Source organism: Symphalangus syndactylus, chromosome 1 (genome assembly GCF_028878055.3).
Source record: "Symphalangus syndactylus isolate Jambi chromosome 1, NHGRI_mSymSyn1-v2.1_pri, whole genome shotgun sequence".
Lineage (NCBI taxonomy): Eukaryota > Metazoa > Chordata > Mammalia > Primates > Hylobatidae > Symphalangus > Symphalangus syndactylus.
Window position 1 is genome coordinate 94,253,246 of NC_072423.2, and position 23,709 is coordinate 94,276,954.

The 23,709-nt window shown below is 48.2% G+C and overlaps 2 protein-coding genes across 2 annotated transcripts; both read right to left on the reverse strand.

The window, feature by feature from the left end:
- Positions 1-989: 989 nt before the first annotated feature.
- LOC134736605 (uncharacterized) lies at positions 990-2,209 on the reverse strand (the record flags this gene model as incomplete). Its single annotated transcript, XM_063638859.1, has 2 exons — positions 990-1,454; positions 2,095-2,209. Coding segments are annotated over 2 exons (360 nt in total), but the record flags the coding sequence as incomplete, so codon positions are not given.
- LOC129469014 (uncharacterized) lies at positions 990-3,613 on the reverse strand. Its single transcript, XM_055255158.2, has one exon. It carries the CDS (start codon positions 3,212-3,214, stop codon positions 2,216-2,218), a length of 999 nt encoding a protein of 332 aa, XP_055111133.2. The 5' UTR covers positions 3,215-3,613; the 3' UTR covers positions 990-2,215.
- Between the last annotated feature and the right edge of the window lie 20,096 nt (positions 3,614-23,709).

Here is a 23,709-nt window from a genome sequence, read left to right on the forward strand (position 1 = left end):
CAGTTTTTAATTTAGAAAATTTACTAAATGGATTCTTTTCAGTGTGGTTTAGGCCCCACCAAAAGTTGTTATGCTGTTATACAACTTCTGTCCTATACAATTAAGCTTTCCTACAGGGATGATAAAGTCTTTCCCTTCTCTAGCTATACAGTATTGTCCAATAATTGAGGTTTTTAGGACCCAGAAGTTGCTAGCTTGGGCCTTCTGAACTGGAATTATATCAGGAGCTGGGTCAGTAGGCACCGACTCTCGGGCTTCCCAAGGCCATCGGTCTCCAATAGTGGTTCCCCCGCATACATAACAAGAAGTAACATTAAGGGAATGAGCTACATTTTCTGCTAATTGGAGAAACACATTTTTTTGTCTTTTTCGGAAGTTCAGGTGCTGGCAGATTCAGCTCCTCATAAAAGGTTTGAAATACTGGTTTGGGAGAGCGCTTGTGGACCTCCCTTCTAATTAAAATGGCGACTTTGGGGTTTAACCCTGTCTCATCGATCCCCAGGGTTACACGTTCTCCCTTTTTCCCACAGGGATCTAGGGGATCGGTAATTATTAGTTCTAGTGGGTTACAGTGACCGGCAGCACAGGAGGGGTTGGCTTCCCCCTTCTGAAGATAAACCGGGTCCTTTTTGTTCTTTTTCCAAGTAGCCCAAATAACACATGGCCAATAGGCACAATTTTCACAAACCCCTGACTCATGACAAACGTATTTATTTTCTACTCTGTAGCTCCTCTCCCAAGTAAGAGAACCACATCCTATTCCTAGCTTTTTACTATTTGCTAATGGCTGCACAAGCATCAAATCTTAAAGTTATTTGTTTGAGGATTCCTTTTTCTTCTGTTCTAGTTATTATTTTACTTGTATCACCTAGAAAAAGGCCAGTTCTTATTCTTATTTCAAAAATGGTGGTTGCAGGGGGCTCAGATGGGTTATAACACACATCAGGTCGGTCATTTCCCAGTCTACATACCTTGTACTGAGTGACATTATACAAACAAGTTTCTTTTAATGTTCCCATACATTCATAATAACTATAGAACAGAAAGATTGTTTTAATTTGCTGTCCTACCTCGGTGACCTGATGAATACACTGGGAACAGTCCCCAGTTTGAGTAAGGTCAGTTGAAGCCCTTACTGTATAAGTCCAAAATTTAAGAAAAATGAATCCCACGATGAGCTTCCTCATGCTTTGGCCGTGCGTGGATCAGTCAGCTTCCGGGTGTGACTGGAGCAGGGCTTGTCGTCTTCTTCAGGGTCACTGTGCAAGGGTTGTCTGGGCTTGGTATTGCCTCACAGGTTTCAGGCGCTGCAGGTTTTACACGGCTGTGGTGGATCCAGGCTGAGATTCCCTCTACCTTCACAGCGGTGGGAGTGGTCGGGACGACAGTCTGCGGTCCTTTCCACCATGGGCACAAAGAGGCTATGTTCCAGTCCTTAATCCACACTCCATCACCTGGGGAGAAAGGGTGAACTGGGGAGAATAAGCTAACAGGGCATCTCTTACTTACCCAGGCTGAGATAGATTGTGTAATTTTTCCTAAAGCCTGTATTCATTAAAGTCACCACAGCATGGGGGGCCTTTATGTGCAGGTTTTGCCCAGGAGTCAGCTTATTTGCTTCTTGTACTAGCAGGGCAGTTGCTGCCAAGGCCCTCAAGCACGGGGGCCATCCTTTAGGAACCCCGTCTAGTTGTTTACAGAGGTAGGCCACTGGCCTCGACCAGGGCCCCACAGTTTGGGTGAAAACTCCAACTGCCATCTTTTCTCTCTCTGATGCATACAATGGAAAAGGCTTTGTCAGATCGGGTAGCCCCAGGGCTGGGGCTGACATCAGTTTTTCCTTTAACTCACGAAAGGCTTGCTGTTGTTGGGATCCCCATTCAAAAGTTTCCCGGTCCCCCTCTTTGTGACCTCATACAAAGGCTTGGCTAATACTGCAAAGTTTGGGATCCACAGTCTACAAATCCCCACAGCTCCTAAGAATTCTCTCACCTGCCTTCTGCTCTTAGGCTCCGGTTGATTGCAAATGACCTGCTTTCTTTCTGATCCCAGGCTGCGTTCCCCGTGTCAGATAGTAAATCCCAAGGAACGTACCTGCTGTCGGCAGATCTGAGCTTTTTTCTTGGACACATACCCACAGTCCTCTAGGTGCCGGAGTAGGGCATCCATTCCCTTGCTGCACCCGACTGCCGTGGGGTGTCCCAGCAAAAGGTCATCAATGTACTGGAGCAACACACAGCCTAGGTCTCTGGTGGGAAACTTCTGGAGGTCTCGAGCCAACGCCTCCCCGAAGATGGTGTGGGAGTTCTTGAATCCTTGGGGAAGCCGGGTCCAAGTGTACTGAGTAGTGACACCTGACTCTGGATCTTCCCACTGAAAGGCAAAACAGCTTCTGGCTCTCGGGGGCTAATCTGATACGAAAGAAAGCGTCTTTCAGGTCCAAGCAGGTGAACCAGCTGTCCTCGGCTGGCAGCAACCCCAGCAATGTGTACGGGTTAGGGAGTGTTGGATGGAAAGTCACTGTAGCTTGATTACCCAAGCGCAAATCCTGTACTGGTCTGTGGTCCTTGGTCCCTGGCTTGGGAGCAGGCAGGAGGGGAGTGTTCCTTGGAGACTGACAAGGAACTCTAATTCCAAAAGTTCTTAGGTGCTTGAGATGGACCTGGACACCTTGAAGAGCTTTTCTGGGGACCAGGCCCTGTTTTTGCCTAACCGGCTGGGCCCCAGGCTTCACTTCTATGAGTACCGGGGTTTGGTTGACTGCCAACCCTGGAGGGTTGTCTTCCACCCCGACTCCTGGCCTCCGCTTAGCCAGAGCTGGTCTTCTCTCTTGGCCCGGCTCAGTGAAGAAAAGACTCCATTCCTCCTCTCGGGGGACCCTAAGGGTCATAGTGACTCCCGTTCCGGGTAACTTTAGCAGCAAAGAGCCATGCTCTGTCAAAGAGATAGTGGCTCTCAGCTTGTTAAGCAAGTCCCTCCCCAACAAGGGCAAGGGACAGTCAGGCATGGACAAAAACTGATGAATCACTGTATGTCCTCCTACAGTGCAAGTCCCAGGCAAGCAGAAAGCTTGCTTTGCTGAAACCCCCGTGGGTCCAGTGATGTCAATAGTCTTTTTGGAGAAGGGGGCGACCGGTGCGGTTACTAGCGAATGTTCAGCACCGGTATCTACAAGAAAATCAACGTCTCTACCCCCGACTGTCATTCTGACCATAGGCTCTTTGAGGACACTTGAGCCTGCTCTCCCTCAGTCCAAGAACCCTTCTGCCAGGTTGAGCAGGGCCCCTTCCTCCTTGTCCGGGGCCTCCTGCTCTGAGTCACCTTGTTTTCTTTTAAGCTGAGGGCATTTGTTCTTCCAATGTCCTATTTCTTTTTTTTTTATTTTTTTTATTTTTATTTTTTAAAAGCACAAACAAAAAGATGTATATCAAACATATTAGGAAGGTTGCACATGGGAAGACGGGGAATAGAAATAGGGGGTGGGAATTGAAGAAAATAAATGAAGGCCGGGCGCGGTGGCTCAAGCCTGTAATCCCAGCACTTTGGGAGGCCGAGGCGGGCGGATCACGAGGTCAGGAGATCGAGACCATCCTGGGTAACACGGTGAAACCCCGTCTCTACTAAAAATACAAAAAAAAAAATTAGCCGGGCGTGTTGGCGGGCGCCTGTAGTCCCAGCTACTCGGGAGGCTGAGGCAGGAGAATGGCGTGAACCCGGGAGGCGGAGCTTGCAGTGAGCCGAGATCGCGCCACTGCACTCCAGCCTGGGGGACAAAGACTCCGTCTCACAAAAAAAAAAAAAAAAAAAAAAAAGAAAATAAATGAGAGAGGGACTTTGTATGGATCAATGATAATAACTCAATCCTCTATTTGACAAAGAAGAAGAAGGAAGAGGAAGAAAAAGAAAGTGGGATAAAGGATCAGAAAGGGAGGAAAATGGAAAAAATTAGAGTATGACTCCAGGTTAGACCTGTTTTGTTGTCGCTTGGTTGGTTGGTTGATTTGTCTGTTGTATTTTTCATATGTTTCACCATGTTGGCCAGGCTGGTCTCGAACTCCTAGCCTCAAGTGATCAACCCGCCCTGGCCTCCCAGAGTACCGGGACTACAGGCGTAAGCCACCACGTCCAGCCCCCACATTGCTTCTGGCCTCTGTGGTAGACCTCCCAGACGGGGCAGCCGGGCAGAGGCGCTCCCCACATCCCAGACGGGGCGGCCAGGCAGAGGAGCTCCTCACTTCCCAGACGGGGCAGCCGGGCAGAGACGCTCCTCACTTCCTAGACGGGGTGGCGGCCGGGCAGAGGCGCTCCTCACTTCCCAGACGGGGCGGCCACGCAGAGGCGCTCCTCACTTCCCAGACGGGGCGGCCGGGCAGAGGGGCTCCTCACGTCCCAGAAGAGGCGGCTGGGCAGAGGCGCTCCTCACTTCCCACATGCCAATGTCCTATTTCTTTACAATAAGCACACTGGTTACGCTGCCAACTCTGACAGCCAAGCTGAGTTTCTTTCCCAGGGCCCCCCTTCCCTTGCCTCTTTTGGGGGACCCCTCTGATTGCTGCAGCTAACAAACAGGTCGGCGTTCATTCTCTTTGCGGTGTTCCTTACGGCTTACTGCATCCCTGTTTACAAACACCTCGTTAGCTCTTTCTAATAATTGTGATCTATTCATCCCTGCAAGCCCAGCCTGTTTCTGCAGCTTTCTTCTCATGTCTTCTGTGCTTTGACGGACTCAAGCCATGTGAAGCATGTGCTGATTTTCAGGGCTATCGGGATCAAAGGGAGTATACATACGATAGGCCTCACACAATCTCTCATAGAATTGTGCTGGACTTTCTTCTTTTCCCCGAATGACCTCAGAGACCTTGTTAACGTTTGTGGCCTTCTGAGCTCCCCTCTTGAACGCTTCCAAGAGAGCTTCCCTGTCTCGGTTTAGCCTTTGCATATCCTCTCTTTCGTTTGGGTCCCACTGGGGGCTGGTTCCTGGTAACTGGGTCCTTCCATACGCTTGGGGGTTTTGATAATCAGCTGGTGCATGTTCCTCTAGCCACTTAGTTGCTGCTTGGAGCACTCTCCGCCTTTCATCTCTGTGAAAGAGGAACATGGGCAACTGGTGGCAATCAGCCCAGATGGGGTTGTGGGTCTGGATAATAGTTTGGAGCAAATCAATTCGAGCTTGTGGCTTTTCGGTATAGGACGGGGTATTGTTTTTCCAGTTGAGAAGGTCGGCAGAGGTGAAAGGCTGGTACAGAAAAACACGCCTCTCCACCACGTGACCATCCTCATCTATCCCAGTATACTGCTGCTCTGTCAGGTGCATTTGTATCCCCGTTTTGGGTCGTCAACGAGCTGCCAAGGGAGGGGTTTCTCCCGAGGCTTCACCTCCTCTCTTGTCTACTCTGGGTGGCCTAGGGATAGGCTCGTCTTGCGGAGGCGCAAGCCCTGTGGGCTCAAGAGTGGGGAGTCTCTTTCCCTGGTAAGGGGAGGGCACCACTGGGATCACTGGTGCCATCTCCTGCAATGGATCTTCTGATGTTGGGTTGAACAGAACTTGAGGAGTTGATTTCCCTGGGTGGGTGGAGCGGGATCCTTCCTTAGCTATCTGTCCCTTTGCTACTAGTATTGCTGCTGCCTGCCCTCTTAGCCACTGTGGGTGGTCTAGCACCAGCTGTCACCAAGTGTCTATGTATGGGAAGCGGTCTAGGTATTCTTTCCCAGTTACCTTGTGCCACACTTGAGAAACAAGGGACCTGTCCAGGCTTCCTTCTGACGGCCAACCCACTTCTAATGTTGGGCAATCTATTTCCCACGAAGTTTGAAGTTCCCCAGTGGTCTAGCGCTTAGGAGTCGGCGTGCTCACCGCCGCGGCCCAGGTTCGATTCCCGGTCATGTGAACCAAGAAGTGGAGCAGGACGAGCCGCCGACAAAATCCCTCAGACACCGGATTCAAGAAGGAAGAGGTTCCTTTTAATCGGCCAGGGGGCGTCGGCAGACTCGAGTCTTAAGAGCCGAGTGCCCCGAAGGAAGACAGAGTTCCTGGGCCTTTTCTCAGGGCTTACAACTCTAAGAGGTTCCACGTGAAAGTGATGGTCCTGATGGATTCAGAGCACATGTGCTTAGAGTGGGGGGGGGGCAGAGTTCATCTTTTCACCTCAGGCCGGCTCATCAGTGGCACCGGCTGGTCTTGCCACTGACTTCAATCCTCTTGTTTTTCAACTTTTACTTCCTCCTCCTCTTCAGAGACAGGAGACAGAAAGAGAAATGCCTTCTCTCCTCAGGGCCACAGGATGATATGACTCCCAATATCGCAGGAGGTGTACACAACTGCGTGATATTGTTCTTCATATCCAGAGCGAAAGAGGATGATATGACTCTCAATATCGCAGAGGGTGCACACCCCCCTGTAATATTGTGAGGGATGTCACAATATTACTTATCACAATTAATAATATCAATTATTAATTGATATTAATAATGATCAATATTAATAACTGATCATATAATTTTTAAAATCAATACCGATAATAATGGTGATTAATATTCAAGAGTTATACTGATGATAACAATAAATTATTAAAATTAACTATTAATAACACCTGATATTAATAACTGGGACTGATCTTATTCATTAGAAAACAGTAATATTAGCTCCTAGTAATTAATATTAATATTAATAATCTGAAAACTTTATTAGCAATTATTTCTTAATATTAATATTGGTAATTCATATTAATGTGAATCATAAATGAGTAACAATTAATACTAATATGACTCCTAATACCGCAGTGGGTGTACCCCCACCTGTGTTATTGTTCCTAATGTCCAGGGAGGGAGAGAGCATGATATCACTTTCAATATCGCAGTAGGTGTACACCCACCCGCCGATATTGATCCGAATATAATATCCAGGGGGTGGAGTATGACATTACTCCCAATAGAGCAGTGGGTGTGCATCCACCCGGGGATATTGCTCCTCATATTCACGGAAGAAAATGCTATGACTCCCAGTATCTCAGGAAGTGTACACCCCTTCGGTGATATTGTTCCTAATATCCGGGGGAGGGGGGAGAGGGTGATATCACTCCCAATATCGCAAGGTGTGTACACCCACACTGTGACATTGTTCCTAATAGCCAGGAAGGGAGAGGACGCTATGACTCCCCATACAGCAGGAGGTGTACACCCACCCTGGGATATGATTCCCAATATCCACGGAGAGGAGAGGCTGGTATTACTCCCAATATCGCAGGGAGTGTACATCCATTCTGTGATATTGTTCTTAATATTCCAAGGCAGAGAGGTTGATATTACTCCCAATATCACAGAAAGTGTACAAACCCATGTGATATTGTTCATACTATCCAGAAGAAGACAAGATGATATTACCCCGCATATCGCAGGAGGTGGACACCCACTCTGTGATATTTTTCCTAATATGCACGGCGGGAGAGGATAATATTCTCCTTAAGAGTGCAGGGTGTGTACAGCCCCCCTGTGATATTGTCCTTAATATTCCAAGGCGGAGAGGATGCTATGACTCCCAATACCGCAGAAAGTGTACACCACCCCAGTGATATTGTTCCCATGATCCAGGAGAGAAGAGGGTGATATGACTTTCAATATCGCATGGGGTGGACACGCCCCCAGGGATATTGTTCCTAATTTCAACGTGGGAGAGGATGACACTACATCCAATGCCGCTGGCGGTAGAAACACTCCTGTGATATTGTTCTTAATATCCGGGGGAAGAGGATGCTATTGCTGCAAATACTGCAGAGGATGCACACCCCTCCGGGATAGAGCTGGTAATTTCCAGAGGCGGAGAAGATACGACTCACAATAACGTAAACACCCTATGGGAACACCGTGGCTGGTAATATCCAGAGGGGGAGAGGGGGGGTGATATTACTCCCCTCATCGCGCCCATCACAGGGGTGTAAGAGCCAGGGGAGTAAGATGCGATACGGGGAGTAAGAGCCAGCCCCGCTCCCCCCCTGGCTCTTAGGACCCCCATCGCAGTTGGCCGGGCGTGGTGGCTCATGGCTGTAATCCCAGCACTTTGGGAGGCCGAGGTGGGCAGATGATCTGAGGTCAGGAGTTCAAGACCAGCTGTTGGGAACAGGCCCCCAAATCTGGCCACAAACTGGCCCCAAAACTGGCCATAAACAAAATCTCTGCAGCACTGTGACATGTTCGTGATGGCCATGATGCCCACACTGAAGGTTGTGGGTTTACCGGAATGAGGGCAAGGAACACCTTGGCCCACCCAGGGCGGAAAACCGCTTAAAGGTGTTCCTAAACCACAAACAATGGCGTGAGCATCTGTGCCTTAAGGACATGTTCCTGCTGCAGGTAACTAGCCAGAGCCCATCCCTTTGTTTCGGCCCATCCCTTTGTTTCCCGTAAGGAATACTTTTAGTTAATCTACAATCTATAGAAATAATGCTTATCACTGGCTTGCTGTCAATAAATACATAGGTCAAACTCTGTTCGGGGCTCTCAGCTCTGAAGGCTGCCAGCCCCCTGTTCCCACTCCACACTCTATGTTTCTGTGTGTGTGTCTTTAATTCCTCTAGCACCGCTGGGTTAAGGTCTCCATGACCGAGCTGGTCTCAGCACCAGCCTGGCCACCATGGTGAAACTCCGTCTCTACTAAAAATACAAAAATTAGCCCAGGCATGGTAGCACTCGCCTGTAATCCTAGATACTCGGGAGGCTGAGGCAGGAGAATTGCCTGAACCCAGAAGGCAGAGGTTACAGTGAGCTGAGATTGCACCACTGCTCTCCAGCCTGGGTGACAGAATGAGACTCCATCTCAAACAAACAAAAAGTTTTAATAAAGGCCGGGCGCAGTGGCTCACGCCTGTAATCCCAGAACTTTGGGAGGCCGAGATGGGCGGATCACAAGGTCAGGAGATCGAGACCATCCTGGCTAACACGGTGAAACCCCGTCTCTACTAAAAATACAAAAAAATTAGCCAGGCGTGCTGGCGGGCGCCTGTAGTCCCAGCTACTGGGGAGGCTGAGACAGGAGAATGGGGTGAACCCGGGAGGCGGAGCTTGCAGTGAGCCGAGATCGCACCACTGCACTCCAGCCTGGGCGAGACAGTGGGACTCCGTATCAAAAAAAAAAAAAAGTTTTAATAATTAAAGATTTCTATTTTTCAATGTGTATTTAAACTTTTTTAAGTTTGAAATACCCAGTATTATAAATTTTATGTTTTATGTGCTTTCACTGTGGTTCAATAAAGTAAGTTTGAGTATTTTGTGTATTTTTCTGGCATTTTATTTTGCATATACCTGGCCTGCTGTACTTGCTTTTAAACCTAGTTGGCCACCCAACTTTGAGATTTCTGCCTAATGGAGTTAGTTACTGTAGGATATGGGTTAGGTCCAAGCCAAAGTGCTTTCACCTGTTCTCTACTCCCCACAACACAGAATGCTTCTGTCATCAAATGATTGAGGAGGGGTTTGGGGTTTCCCACACACCAAGCAGGCAATCAGTTCTTCAGCAGATACCAGCTATGTGTCCTGTAATTCAACTGCATTCTGATGATATCTTCCTGGAAGATCCCACAGGTTGAGAGCTTAATCATACAAGACTACCCCACACTTCAAAGAGAAACCAGTCAAAAGTCTGGGCCTCTGGAATTTCTGACCAACTGCTCTAAATTGAGGTTCCCACACCCCCCAATCTGGGTTTGATGAACTTGCTAGAATGGCTCACAGAACTCAGGGAAACACTATTTAGGTTTACACATGAACAGCCAGATGGAAGAGATGCATAGGGTAAGGCTTATGTGAAGGGCACAGAGCGTCCATGCCCTCTCTCAATGTGCCACCCTCCAAGAACCTCCACATATTCAGCTATCCAGAAGCCCTCCAGGACTCAGATCTTTTTGTTTTGTTTTGTTTTGTTTTGTTTGAGACAGAGTCTCGCTCTGTCACCCAGGCTGGAGTGCAGTGGTGCAATCTCGGCTCACTGCAAGCTCTGGCTCCCGGGTTCATGCCATTCTCCTGCCTCAGCCTCCCGGGTAGCTGGGACTACAGGTGCCCGCCACCATGTCTGGCTAATTTTTTGTATTTTCAGTAGAGACGAGGTTTCACTGTGTTAGCCAGGATGGTCTCAATCTCCTGACCTCGTGATCTGCCCGCCTTGTCCTCCCAAAGTGCTGGGATTACAGGCACGAGCCACTGTGCCCGGACTTTGGTTTTTGTTTTGTTTTTTTGTTGTTTTTGTTTTTGAGACCGAGTTTCACTCTCGTCACCCAGGCTGAAGTGCAGTGGCGTGATCTTGGCTCACTGCAACCTCAGCCTCCCAAGTTCAAGCGATTCTCCTGCCTCAGCCTCCCAAGTAGCTGGGATTACAAGTGTGCAACACCATGCCTGGCTCATTTTTGTATTTTTAGTAGAGACAGGGTTTTACCACATTGGCCAGGCTGGTCTCAAACTTCTGACCACAGGTGATCCACCTGCCTCGGCCTCCCAAAGTGCTGACGTTACAGGTGTGAGCCACTGTGCCCGGCCTTGTTTCATTTTTTTGTTTTTTGGATGGAGTCTCGCTCTGTTGCCCAGGCTGGAGTGCAGTGGCACCATCTCGGCTCACTGCAAGCTCCGCCTCCCAGGTTCAAGCTATTCTCCTGCCTCACCCTCCCGAGTAGCAGGGACTACAGGCGCCCACCACCACGCCCGGCTAATTTTTGTATTTTTAGTAGAGACAGGGTTTCACTATGTTGGCCAGGATGGTCTCGAACTCCTGACCTCGTGATCCGCCTGCCTCGGCCTCCCAAAGTGCTGGGATTATAGGCATGAGCCACCGCGCCCGGCCCCTTGTTTCATTTTTTGAGACAGAGTCTCACTGTGTCGCTCAGGCTAGAGTGTAGTGGCGTGATTATAGCTTACTGCAGTCTTCAGTTCCTAGGCTTAAGCGATCTTCCTGCCTCGGCCTCCAAAAGTGCTGAGATTACAGGCGTGAGCCATCACACCTGGTCCCTTTTGGGGTTTTATGGAAGCTTTATTATGTAGGCATGATTGATTAAATCATCGGCCACTGGTTTATCAACTCAACCTTCAGCCCCTCTCCCTTTTCCCCTTCCCAAAAGTGAGGGTGAATGGGAGTGAAAGTTCCAACTCACAAATCACTTGGTTGGTTCTCCTGGCAACCAGCCCCCCAATCCTGAGGCTATCTAGGGACCCCCAGCCACCAGTCATCTCATTAACACACAAAAGACACATATCACTTCAGAGATTCCAAGGATTTTAGGAGCTATATGTCAGGAAACCAGAAAAACCACATATATATTTGTCAACCTCACAGTTACCATAGTTATTTTTTATGTTTCTCTACTTGTCTCAAGCTAGGGAAAAACTTTCACCTGCTGCCTCAAGCCAAATGTGCCTGAGCTCCAGAATTTCTGTTGATCCTTTTGCTGGGTTGTGTCTGCCAGTTATCAATCTATTGCCTCTCAGCTCCAAATTCATCTTTCATTGCCCACTCTTCAAAAAATGGATCTGGGCCTTATTCAACAAGGTTTGAATATAGTCCTGCAATGGGGTGTCTCTTCCTTGAGCGCCTGTCTCATTCCTGGCAGGTGGCAGCTGCTCTTTATACCCGCTATTTCGGTATACTTTAGTTTCTTTGTGTGTGTGTGTGTGTGTGCGTGTGTGTGTAATGGAGTCTTGCTCTGTCGCCAGGCTGGCGTGCAGTGGCGCGATCTTGGCTCACTGCAAACTCCACTTCTTGGGTTCAAGCGATTCTTCTGCCTCAGCCTCCTGAGTAGCTGGGATTACAGGCGTCCACCACCACGCCTGGCTAATTTTTGTGTTTTTAGTAGAGCTGGGGTTTCGCCATATTGGCCAGGCTAGTCCAGAACTCCAGACTTCAAGTGATCTGCCTGCCTCGGCCTCCCAAAGTTCTAGGTTTACAGGCATGAACCACCGCTTCTGGCTCTTTACTTCTTACTAACCAATTACTCTTTACTCCAATCACCTGTGGTAGTTAATTTTTACACTAAATCTTCCCTGTTCAGCCGGGTGCGGTGGTTCAAGCCTGTAATCCCAGTACTTTGGAAGGCCGAGGCGGGCGGATCATCTGAGATCAGGAGATCAAGACCATCCTGGCCAACATGATGAAACCCTGTCTCAGGCCAGGCGCTGTGGCTCATGCCTGTAATCCCAACACTTTGGGAGGCCGAGGCAGGTGGATCACCTGAGGTCAGGAGTTTAAGACCAGCCTGGCCAACATGGCAAAACTCCATTTCTACTAAAAAATACAAAAATTAGCCAGATGTTGTGGCGGGCGCCTGTAATCCCAGCTACTCAGGAAGTTGAGGCAGGGAGAATTGCTTGAACCTGGGAGGAGGAGACTGCAGTGAGCCGAGATCATGCCACTGCACTCCAGCCTGGTCGAAAGAGCGAGAATCCATCTCAAAAAGAAAAAAAAAAAGAAAGAGGGCAAGCCGCTTGGGTCCCCTTCCATACTGGGGAAGCTTTGTTCTTTCGCTCTTTGCAATAAATCTTGCTGCTGCTCACAAAAAAAAAAAAAAAAAAAAAAAGACCCGTCTCTACTAAAAATGCAAAAATTAGCCAGGTGTGGTGGCGCGCACCTGTAGTCCCAGCTACTCAGGAGGTTGAGGCAGGAGAATCACTTGAACCCAGGAGGCAGAGGTTGCAATGAGTCAAGATAGCGCCACTGCACTCCAGCCTGGGTGACAGAGCAAGACTCTGTCTCAAAAAAAAAAAAAAAAAAAAAAAATCCTCCCTGTTCAAATTATTGTTTGGTTTTTTTCTTTGCTGATTTGACCCAGACTGATAATGGTCCTGTTTCTTATCTGTCCTGCGATTCCCCTGAAAGAAGATTTGGATTTGGGGCAACAAAGAGGACAGATGTTCACATACACAGGACTTTGCCTTTCCCTGGGTCAGCAAGGCACCTAATGGAGAACGGGTGTCCCTGGCCCGATAACAGGCATACAGGCTGTTACTATGTTAATTCACGTTGGGTTTTTTTTTGCTTGTTTGTTTGTTTTTTGAGAAAGAGTCTCGCTCTGTCTCCAGGCTGGAATACAGTGGCATGATCTTGACTTACTGCAACCTCCCACTCCCTGGTTCAAGCGATTTTCCTGCCTCAGCCTCCTGAGTAGCTGGGACTACAGGTGCACACCACCATGCCCAGCTAATTTTTGTATTTTTAGTAGAGACGGGGTTCCACCATGCTGGCCAGGATGGTCTCGATCTCCTGACCTTGTGACCCGCCTGCTTTGGGCTCCCAAAGTGCTTGGAATTACAGGCATGAGCCACCGCGCCCGGTTACATTGATCTTAACTAATCACCATTGTGCCTCAATTTTTAGTTAATGATAGCAGAAAAAAGATGGGCCAATTCAAGAAATATTTGTTGAGAATGTACCACGGGCAGGCAAGACTCCTCTCTGAGGGCAAGTCATTTCTGTCACTTGTTCATTCCGTGACCTTGACCTGGTCATCTTTCCCTCTGAGTTTTGCCTTCATCCATAAAATGAGGCTAGTATCACATGTATTATCTATTGCTGCATAAAAGTTACCTCAAAGTGTAGTAGCTTAAACCAACAAATATTTATTATCTCTCTGGTTTCTGTAAGTCAAGAATCTGGGAGTGGTTTAGCTGGGAGGTTTCAGCCCAGGGTCTTATTTTTGTTTTGTTTTGCTTTCTTTGAGACGGAGTCTTGCTCTTGTTGCTCAGGCTGGAGTGCAGTGGTGCAAACTTGGCTCACTGCAACCTCCGCCTCCCGAGTTCAAGTGATTCTCCCGCCTCAGCCTCCCGAGTAGCTGGGATTACAGGCGTGTGCCACCACGCCAGCTAATTTTTTGTATTTTTAGTAGAGACAGGCTTTCACAATGTTGGCCAGGCTGGTCTCGAACTCCTGACCTCAGGTGATCCACCTGCCTCGGCCTCCCAAAATGCTGGGATTACAGGCATGAGCCACCGCGTCTGGCCCAGGGTCTCTTAAGAGACCTCTTGAAAGCTTTGAGTTAACTTTTACGCAATAGATAACTTACACATGTGGTCGTAGCCTCATTACTAGGCTTAGAGGATCCACATGAGAAAGAGCTCATTCACAAAAGGCCTCAGCTCCTGGCAACATGGAAGCTGCCTTTCCCTGGAACAAATGATCAGAGAAAGAGAGCGAGCACACTGATCGGCACTGTATCTTTATAACCTAGTCTTGGAAGCGATGCATCAACACTTCTCTCATATTCTATTGGCCACTGTATTAACCATGTCTTTGATTTTCTTTATTCTGATGCTTTGACATCTGGAGCCTTGCTGACCCCACTGGAGGGACCACCTCTCCCAAGTTTCCAGTTCTTAGGGACAGAGAACAACTCGCCTGAGAGTGTGCTTTTCAAATGCAAACCAACCAGTCCAGAGCGCATACCCCCCACCATCTCCTTTATCATGCTTTCCCACTTCAGGCTGCCGGTCACTACCCTAATCACCCCAGGGCCGGGTACCAGACTAAAGGGACAGCCCCTATGCCCCAGAGCCTGAAATTGACCAATCCTGAAACTAGCCAGTCCTAAAACTGCTTATCCTGTCCTGCCCACCCCTTCCCTCAGAAACCACAAGAAAGGCTCTTGCAGGTCAAAGCGCGGTAGCTCACGCCTGTAATCCCAGCATTTTGGAAGGCCAAGGTGGGCGGATCACGAGTTCAGGAGATTGAGACCATACTGGCCAACATGGTGAAACCTCGTCTCTACTAAAATACAAAAACTCAGCTGGGCGTGGTGGCTCACACCTGTAGTCCCAGCTAATCGGGAGGCTGAGGCAGGGGAATTGCTTGAACCTGGGAGGCGGATGTTGCAGTGAGCCAAGATCGCCCCACTGCACTCCAGCCTGGGCGACAGTGCAAGACTGCGTCTCGAAAAAAAAAAAAAAGAGAGAGAAAAGAAAAGAAAGGTTCTTGCACAGCTCCCGTCTTCCCCTCTTTCCCCTCTGTCTCTTGACCAACACCCTCCTCCACCATGGCATGCACGCCCCTTCCTTTTGAGAAATGCAACAAGCTCTCCAGTGGTCATCATCTCCTGATCTGTTGGCCTTACTGGCCCTCAAATTTTCTATTCATGCATTACATATTTATTTATTTACTTTGAGACAGGGTCTCCCTCTGTCGCCCAGGCTGAAATGCAGCGGTGCCATCTAGGTTCACTGCAACCTCCACCTCCCGGGTTCAAGCATTTCTCCCACCTCAGCCTCCTGGGTAGCTGGGATTACAGGCGCACACCACCACGCCCGGACCATTTCTGTGTTTTTAGTAGAAATGGGGTTTCGCCATGTTGGTGTTGGCCAGGCTGGTCTTGAACTCCTGACCTCAAGCAATCTTCCCACCTCAGCCTCCCAAAGTGCTGGGATTACAGGTGTGAGCCACCCACCGTGCCTGGCCTATTCATGCATTACATTTTAGAACCATCACACAGAATCACACATCAACTCGGATACAGCGTGGGAGGGGACTACACAAGGGTGTCAATACCAGGAGGTGGGGAATCACTGGAGCTAGAAGCTGCCCACCACACCACCTATTTCCCGTGGGAAAAATAAAATAAGATAAATATATGTAAAAGACCCTCCTAGTACAGTGATCCAAACATGCAGTTAAAAGAAGTCTGAGGCCAGGCGCGGTGGCTCACCCCTGTAATCCCACCACTTTGGGCGGCCAAGGCAGGCGGATCACCTGGGGTCAGGAGTTCGAGACCAGCCTGGTCAACATGGTGCAGTCCTGTCTATAATAAAAATACAAAAATTATCTGGGCATGATGGCAGCTGCCTGTAATCCCAGCACTTTGAGAGGCAGAGGCTGGTGGATCACTTAAGGTCAAGAGTTCAAGACCAGCCTGGCTAGCATCAAAATCCTGTCTGTACAAAAAATACCAAATACCTACTAGGGAGGCTAAGGCACGAGAATTGCTTGAACCTAGAGGCGGAGGTTGCAGTGAGACAAGATCATGCCACTGCACTCCAGCCTGGGCAACAGAGCAAGACTCTGCCAAAAAAAAAAAAAAAAAGGAATTTAGCAATGTTGCAAGTTGTAAGATCAATACAAAAATCAATATTATGTCTATATACTGTCAATGAAACACTGGAAGTTGAAAATTTTAAAACATAATACAGCCAAATGTGGTGGCTCATGGCTATAATCCCGTACTTTGGGAGGCTGGTGCTGGAGGATTGCTTGAGGCTGGGAGTTCAAGACCAGCCTGGGAAACATAGTGAGTAGTGAGACCCTTGTCTCTACCAAAAAAAAAACAATTATAATGCTGTCTCTCAGCAAAATCATAATTTTTTTTTAAATTTAGCCAGGTATGGTGGTGGGCATCTGTAGTCCCAGCTCCTGAGCTGAGGCTGAGGTAGGAGGATCACTTGAGCCCAGGAGTTTGAGGCTGCAGTGAGCTATGATAATGCCACTGCACTCTAGCCTGGGCAACAAGACTGAGACTTTCTCTCTCAAAAAAAAAAAAAAAAAAAAAAAAAAAGATAATACCACTTACAATATCATTTAAAAATGAAATACTTAGGAATGAATTTGAAAAGCAATTGACCTGTTCTCTGACAATTACAAAGCATTACTGAGAGATTAGCAGATAAATAGAGATTTACCATCTCAATATTGAGCTGAGATATACCAAACTCAATATTGTTAATGTGATGATTCTTCCAAAATAAACTATTCAATGCAATACCAGTCAAAATCCCAGTAGGCTTTTTAATACAAACTGACAAGCTCTTTCCAAAATTCTTGTGGTAATGCAAAAGACCTAGAATAGTCAAGACAATGTTGAAAATAATAAAACTGGAAAAGTTAAACTACTTGACTTATATAACCGAGACTTAATATAAAATTACAGAAATTAGCCAGGCCTGGTGGCTCACGCCTATAATTCCAGCCCTTCAGGAGGCCGAGGTGGGCAGATCACCTGAGGTCAGGAATTCAAGACCAGCCTGGCCAACATGGTGAAACCCCATCTCTACTAAAAATACAAAAATTAGCCGGGCATGGTGGTTGGCGCCTGTAATCCCAGCTACTCGGGAGACTGAAGCAGGAGAATCGCTTGAACCCAGGAGGCAGAGGTTGCAGTGAGCCGAGATCCCGCCATTGCACTCCAGCCTGGGGGACAAGAATGAGACTTCGTCTCAAAAAAAAAAAAAAAAAAAAAATTAGCTGAGCATGGTGGTGGGCACCTGTAATCTCAGCTACTTGGGAGGCTGAGGCAGAAGAATCGCTTGAATCCAGGAGGCAGAAATTGCACTGAGCTGAGATCATGCCATTGCACTCCAGCCTGGGCAACAAGAGTGAAACTCCATCTGAAAAAAAGAAAAATTACAGAAATTTGGGTGGGCACGGTGGTTCACGCCTGTAATCACGGCATTTTGAGAAGCCGAGGTGGGCAGATCACCTGAGGTCAGGAGTTAGAAACAGACCAGCTTGGCCAACATGGCAAAAGACCATCTGTACTAAAAATGCAAAAATTAGGCCGGGCACAGTGGCTCAGGCCTGTAATCCCAGCATTTTGGGAGGCCAAGGCGGGCGGATCATGAGGTCAAGTGATCGAGACCATACTGGCCAACGTGGTGAAACCTGGTCTCTCCTAAAAATATAAAAAATTAGCTGGGTGTGGTGGTGCACACCTGTAGTCCCAGCTACTTGGGAGGCTGAGGCAGGAAAATCACTTGAACCTGGGAGGTGAAGGCTGCAGTGAGCTGAGATCGTGCCACTGCACTCCAGCCTAGCAACAGAGCGAGACACCATCTCAAAAAAAAATAAATAAATAAAAATAAAAATAAAAAAATAAAAATGCAAAAATTAACAGGGCATGGTGGCGGGCACCTGTAATCCCAGCTACTCTGGAGGCTGAGGTGGGAGAGTCGCTGGAACCCAGGAGGCAGAGGCTGCAGTGAGCCAAGATCACGCCACTGCACTCCAGCCTAGGTGACAGAGTGAGACTCAGTCTCAAAAAAACTAAAATTACAGAAACTGGCTGGGCACGGTGGCTCATGCCTGTAATCCCAGCACTTTGGGAGGTCAAAGTGGGAAGATCAGGAGGCCAGGAGTTTGAGACCAGTCTGGGCAACATAGCGACACCCCGTCTCTAAAATAAGTAAATAAATAAAATTACAGCAATCAAGAGAGTGTGGTATTGGCACAAATTAGACAAAGGCTGAGGCCGGTGGATCACTCGAGACCAGCCTGGCCAACATGGTGAAACCCCGTCTCTACTAAAAATAAAAAAAAAAAATTAGCCAGGTGTGGTGGTGGGCACCCTGTAGTCCCAACTACTCGGGAGGCTGAGGCACGAGAATCACTTAAATTCAGGAGGCAGAGGTTGCAATGTGCCGAGATCACGCCACTGCACTCCAGCCTGGGTGACACAGCGAGACTGAAAAAAAAAAAAAAAACCTCAAAAGAGAAATAAGCCATGTGGTGGCTAATGCCTGTAATCGCAGCACTTTGAGAGGCTAAGGCGGGAGGATTGTTTCAGTCCAGGAGTTTGAGACCTGCCTGGTTAACTAGTGAGACTCCATCTCTACAAAAAATAAAAGTTAGCTGGGTGTGGTGGCATGCACCTGTAGTCCCAGCTACCTGGGAACGTGGGAGGCTGAGGCGGGAGTATCACTTGAGCCCAAGAGTTTGAGGCTGCAGTGAGCCAAGATCACACTATTGCACTCCAGCCTGCATGACAAGGTAAGATCCTGTTTTTTGTTGTTGTTTTTTTTGTTTTTTTTTGTTTTTTTTTTTTTACTTTTTGAGACGGAGTTCACTCTTGTTGCCCAGGTTGGAGTGCAATGGCACGATCTCGGCTCACCGCAACCTCCGTCTCCCGGGTTCAAGCACTTCTCCTGTCTCAGCCTCCCGAGTAGCTGGGATTACAGGCATGCACCACCATGCCCAGTTAATTTTTTGTATTTTTAGTAGAGACAGGGTTTCTCCATATTGGTCAGGCTGGTCTCGAACTCTCGACCTCAGGTGATCCACCCGCCTCGGCCTCCCAAAGTGCTGGGATTACAGGTGTGAGCCACCGCGCCCGGCCTTTTTTTTGTTTTTTTTTAAAAAAAGATAGACAAATAGATTAACAGAACAAAACAGAAAGTCTACAAATATATCCATACATATATGATTAATTAATATTTGACAAAAGTCAAAAGGCAATTTAGTGGACAAAGGACAGCGTTTTCTTTTTTTGAGATGGAGTTTCGCTCTTGTTGCCCAGGCTGGAGTGCAATGGCGCAATCTGAGCTCACAGTAACCTCCACCTCCCGGATTCAAGTGATTCTCCTGCCTCAGCCTCCCTAGTAGCTGGGATTACAGCTGCCCGCCACCATACCCAGCTAATTTTTTGTATTTTTAGTAGAGACAGGTTCTCTCCATGTTGTTCAGGCTGCTCTCAAACTTCCGACCTCAGGTGATCTGCCCACCTCGGGCAACAGAGCGAGACTGTCTCAAAAAAAAAAAAGTTTAGGCATGGGGGTGGCGCACATGTAGTCCCAGCTACTTGGGAGGCTGAGATGGGAGGATCACTTGAGCCTGGGAGGTGGAGGCTGCAGCAAGCTATGATTGTGACACTGCACTGCAGCCTGGACGACAGAGTGAGACCCTGTATCAAAAAAGGGAAAAGAGAAAGAACTTCTGTTCTTCAAAAAAAACATTGTTAGGCCGGGCGCGGTGGCTCATGCTTGTAATCCCAGCACTTTGGGAGGCCGAGGCGGGCGGATCACGAGGTCAGGAGATCGAGACCACGGTGAAACCCGGTCTCTACTAAAAATACAAAAAAATTAGCTGGGCGTGGTGGCGGGCGCCTGTAGTCCCAGCTACTCGGAGAGGCTGAGGCAGGAGAATGGCGTGAACCCAGGAGGCGGAGCTTGCAGTGAGCCGAGATTGCGCCACTGCACTCCAGCCTGGGTGACAGAGCGAGACTCCCTCTCAAAGAAAAAAAAAAAAAACAAAACATTGTTAAGAGAATGAAGCCGGCTGGGCGTGGTGGCTCATGCCTATAATCCCAGCACTTCGGGAGGCCGAGGTGGGTGGATCACAAGGTCAGGAGTTCAAGACCAGCCTGGCCAAGATGGTGAAACCTTGTTTCTCCTAAAAATACAAAAATTAGCCAGGCACTGTGGCAGGCACCTGTAATCCCAGCTACTTAGGAGGCTGAGGCAGGAGAATCGCTTGAACCCAGGAGGCAGAGGTTGCAGTGAGCCAAGATCGGGCCACTGCTCTCCAGCCTGGGCGACAGATCGAGACTCCCTCTCAAAAAAAAAAGAACTTATCACTTTGAGTGGAGCTACTAGCTTCTGGCAGTAGATAGGAGAATCAGAGCTCAGGAACTATGCCCTTCCTAAAGTTATGGAATCACTGATCCTAAAAGGTTTTTCTCTCTCTCTCTCTCTCTCTCTTTTTTTTTTTTTTTTTTTTTGAGACGGAGTTTTGCTCTTGTTGCCCAGGCTGGAGTGCAATGGCGTGATCTCGGATCACTGCCACCTCCGCCTCCCGGGTTCAAGCGATTCTCCTGCCTCAGCCTCCCGAGTTGTCGGGATTACAGGCATGCGCCACCACACCCAGCTAACTTTGTATTTTTAGTAGAGACAGGGTCTCTCCATGTTGTTCAGGCTGGTCTCAAACTCGGGACCTCAGGTGATCTGCCCGCCTCAGCCTCCCAGAGCACTGGGATTACAGGCATGGGCGACCACGCCCGGTGATCCTAAAAGTTTAAATAGGACTTGTCCTTCAGGGTCAAAAGTGCTGTGCTCTGATCTCTGCCAGCAGAGGGGATGGGCTTAGCTTATATCCCAACTGTTCCTTCAAACCCTGGAGGATGTGTTGCCATCCCCATCAAAGACTCCTTTCCGTTCTAAGTGCATTTTCATTCAGCTGGAGCGGTGGTGGCCAGACCAGCCGTGGACTCTATACCAATACCTTCACTCCAGCCAAAGCCCGAGTCTAGGAGGAAATCTGGAGAAGGAACTGCTTCCAACCCTGACGCTCTGGGCCCTGTGAAATGACCTTGACCATCTCTCATAGATAATAACTGCCTCTCACTGCAAGTCAACCCTGTACGACCAGCCAGATATGGATAACACTTCACAGCTCAAAACAAGGTGAACCTAACTCCTCTGCAAACCACAGATGCTCCTGAAAGTCTCCAAGGCCAGAAGAAAACCCCTAAACATATACCACACTGTGGTAATTGTAGCCTAGAAGGTAACGAATGAAGAACACAGCAAATATCTGAGTTGCTGCCTGAAGACACAAGACAATGACCTCAGAAAGATGGGGATGGGCTGGAAAACCTCCAGTCTCCACCCTCCTTACAGCTGTGATTTGTTTCTCCCTAGGAAGGTTCTCCTTCCATGCTTCTCCCCATACCCCACTCACTTGAGTGTCTCACACGGGATGGTAACTAGACGTAACACTTGCCAAGGGGTCATTATTACCTACTAAATACAAATAGATGTCTAGCTTGTCTGTCCACAGAGAGGTGAATGATGAGAGAATTCAATCTCGTGGAATCAAAAGAACTTTTTGGCATACATTCTACAAATTAAAAACTTGATGACCGGCTGGGCATGGTGACTCACACCTGTAATCCCAGCACTTTGGGAGGCCGAGGCGGGCGGATCATCTGAGGTCAGGAGTTTGAGACCAGCCTGACCAACACGGAGAAACCCCGTCTCTAGTCAAAATACAAAAATTAGCCAGGTGTGGTGGTGCATGCCTGTAATCCCAGCTACTCTGGAGGCTGAGGCAGGAGAATCGCTTGAACCCAGGAGGTGGAGGTTGTGGTGAGCCGAGGTCATGCCATTGCACTCCAGCCTGGGCAACAAGAGCGAGACTCCATCTCAAAAAAAAAAAAAAACAGTTCAAGGCCACCCTGGGCAACATGGTAAAACCCCATATCCACTAAAATACAAAACATTAGCCAGGTGTGGTGGCGCATGCCTGTAGTCCCAGCTACTCAGGAGGCTGAAGCAGGAGAATTGCTTGAATCCAGGAGGCGGAGGTTGCAGTGAGCTGAGATCGTGCCACTGCACTGCAGCCTGGGCAACAGAGTGAGACTCTGTCTCAAAAAAAAAAAAAAAATAAAAAATAAAAAATAAAAACTTGGATGACTAAATGAGATATCACTGCACACCTATTTGAACAGCTAAAATTAAAACAATGACAATACCAAATGCTGGCAAGCATGCAGAGAAACTAAATCTCTCATACTTTGTTGGTGGAAACATAAAATAGTTCTGCCACTCTGGAAAATAGTTCAGCAGTTTCTTAAAAACTTAGACATATGATAATTATTATTATTATTATTTTGAGACAGAGTCTCGCTCTGTCGCCTAGGCTTGAGTGCAATGGCACGACCTCAGCTCATTGCAGCCTCTGACTCCTGGGTTCAAACAATTCTCCTGCCTCAGCCTCCTGAGTAGCTGGGATTACAGGTAATTACAGATAATTGTTTTGGTAGTTTTAGTAGAGACAGGGTTCCACCATGTTGTCCAGCCTGGTTTCAAACTCCTGACCTCAAGTGATCCACCCTCCTCGGCCTCCCAAAGTGCTGGAATTACAGGCATGAGCCACCATGCCCGACCAACATATAATTATTATACAACCCAGCCACTGCACTCTTGGGCATTTATTCTAGAGAAACAAAAACTTATTCCCACTCAAAAGCATGTACATGAATGTTCCTGGCAGTTTATTTTATAATGGTCAATATCTGGAAACAATCCAAATGTCCGTCAATGAGTTAATGGTTAAAATAACTGTGGTGCACCCATACCATGGAATACTGTTCAGCAATAAAATGGAATGAAACAACCTGAATGGATCACAGGAGAATTATGCTGCATGAAAAACACCCATCTCAGGCCGGGTGCGGTGCTTGCAGTGAGCCGAGATAGCGCCACTGCACTCCAGCCTGGGCGACAGAGAGAGACTCCGTCTCAAAAAAAAAAAAAAAAGAAAAACACCCATCTCAAAAGGTGACCTGCTCTATGATTCCATTTGTATACCTCATGAAATGATAAAAGTATAGAAATAGAGAACAGATTAGTAGTTGTCAGGGGTTAAGGAGGAGATGGTATGATCTACAAGAGGTAATTACATAATAGTACACACAGCTGACTACATTTTTTTTTTTTTTTTTTTTTGAGACGGAGTCTCGCTCTTTCACCCAGGCTGGAGTGCAGTGGCGCGATCTCGGCTCACTGCAGGCTCCGCCCCCCGGGGTTCACGCCATTCTCCTGCCTCAGCCTCCCTTGTAGCTGGGACTACAGGCGCCTGCCACCTCGCCCGGCTAATTTTTTGTATTTTTAGTAGAGACGGGGTTTCACCGTGTTAGCCAGGATGGTCTCGATCTCCTGACCTTGTGATCCGCCCACCTCGGCCTCCCAAAGTGTTGGGATTACAGGCGTGAGCCACCGCGCCCGGCAATTTTTAAAAAATCTTTTTTAGAGGCCGGGCACAGTGGCTCACACTTGTAATTCCAGCACTCTGGAAGGCCGAGGCGGGCGGATCACCTGAGGTCAGAAGTTCATGACCAGCCTGGCCATGGTGAACAAGTACACATGCACTTGTAAAATTTAAATCTAAATAAGGTTCCTTGGCCAGACACAGTGGCTCACTCCTGTAATCCCAGCACTTTGGGAGGCTGAGGAGGGCAGATCCCTTGAGGTCAGGAGTTCAAGACCAGC

What these genes read in the sequence shown, in the direction of transcription:
- LOC129469014 (XM_055255158.2), bottom strand. Translation starts at nt 3,214, where the DNA reads ATGGTCAGAATGACAGTCGGGGGTAGAGACGTTGATTTTCTTGTAGAT.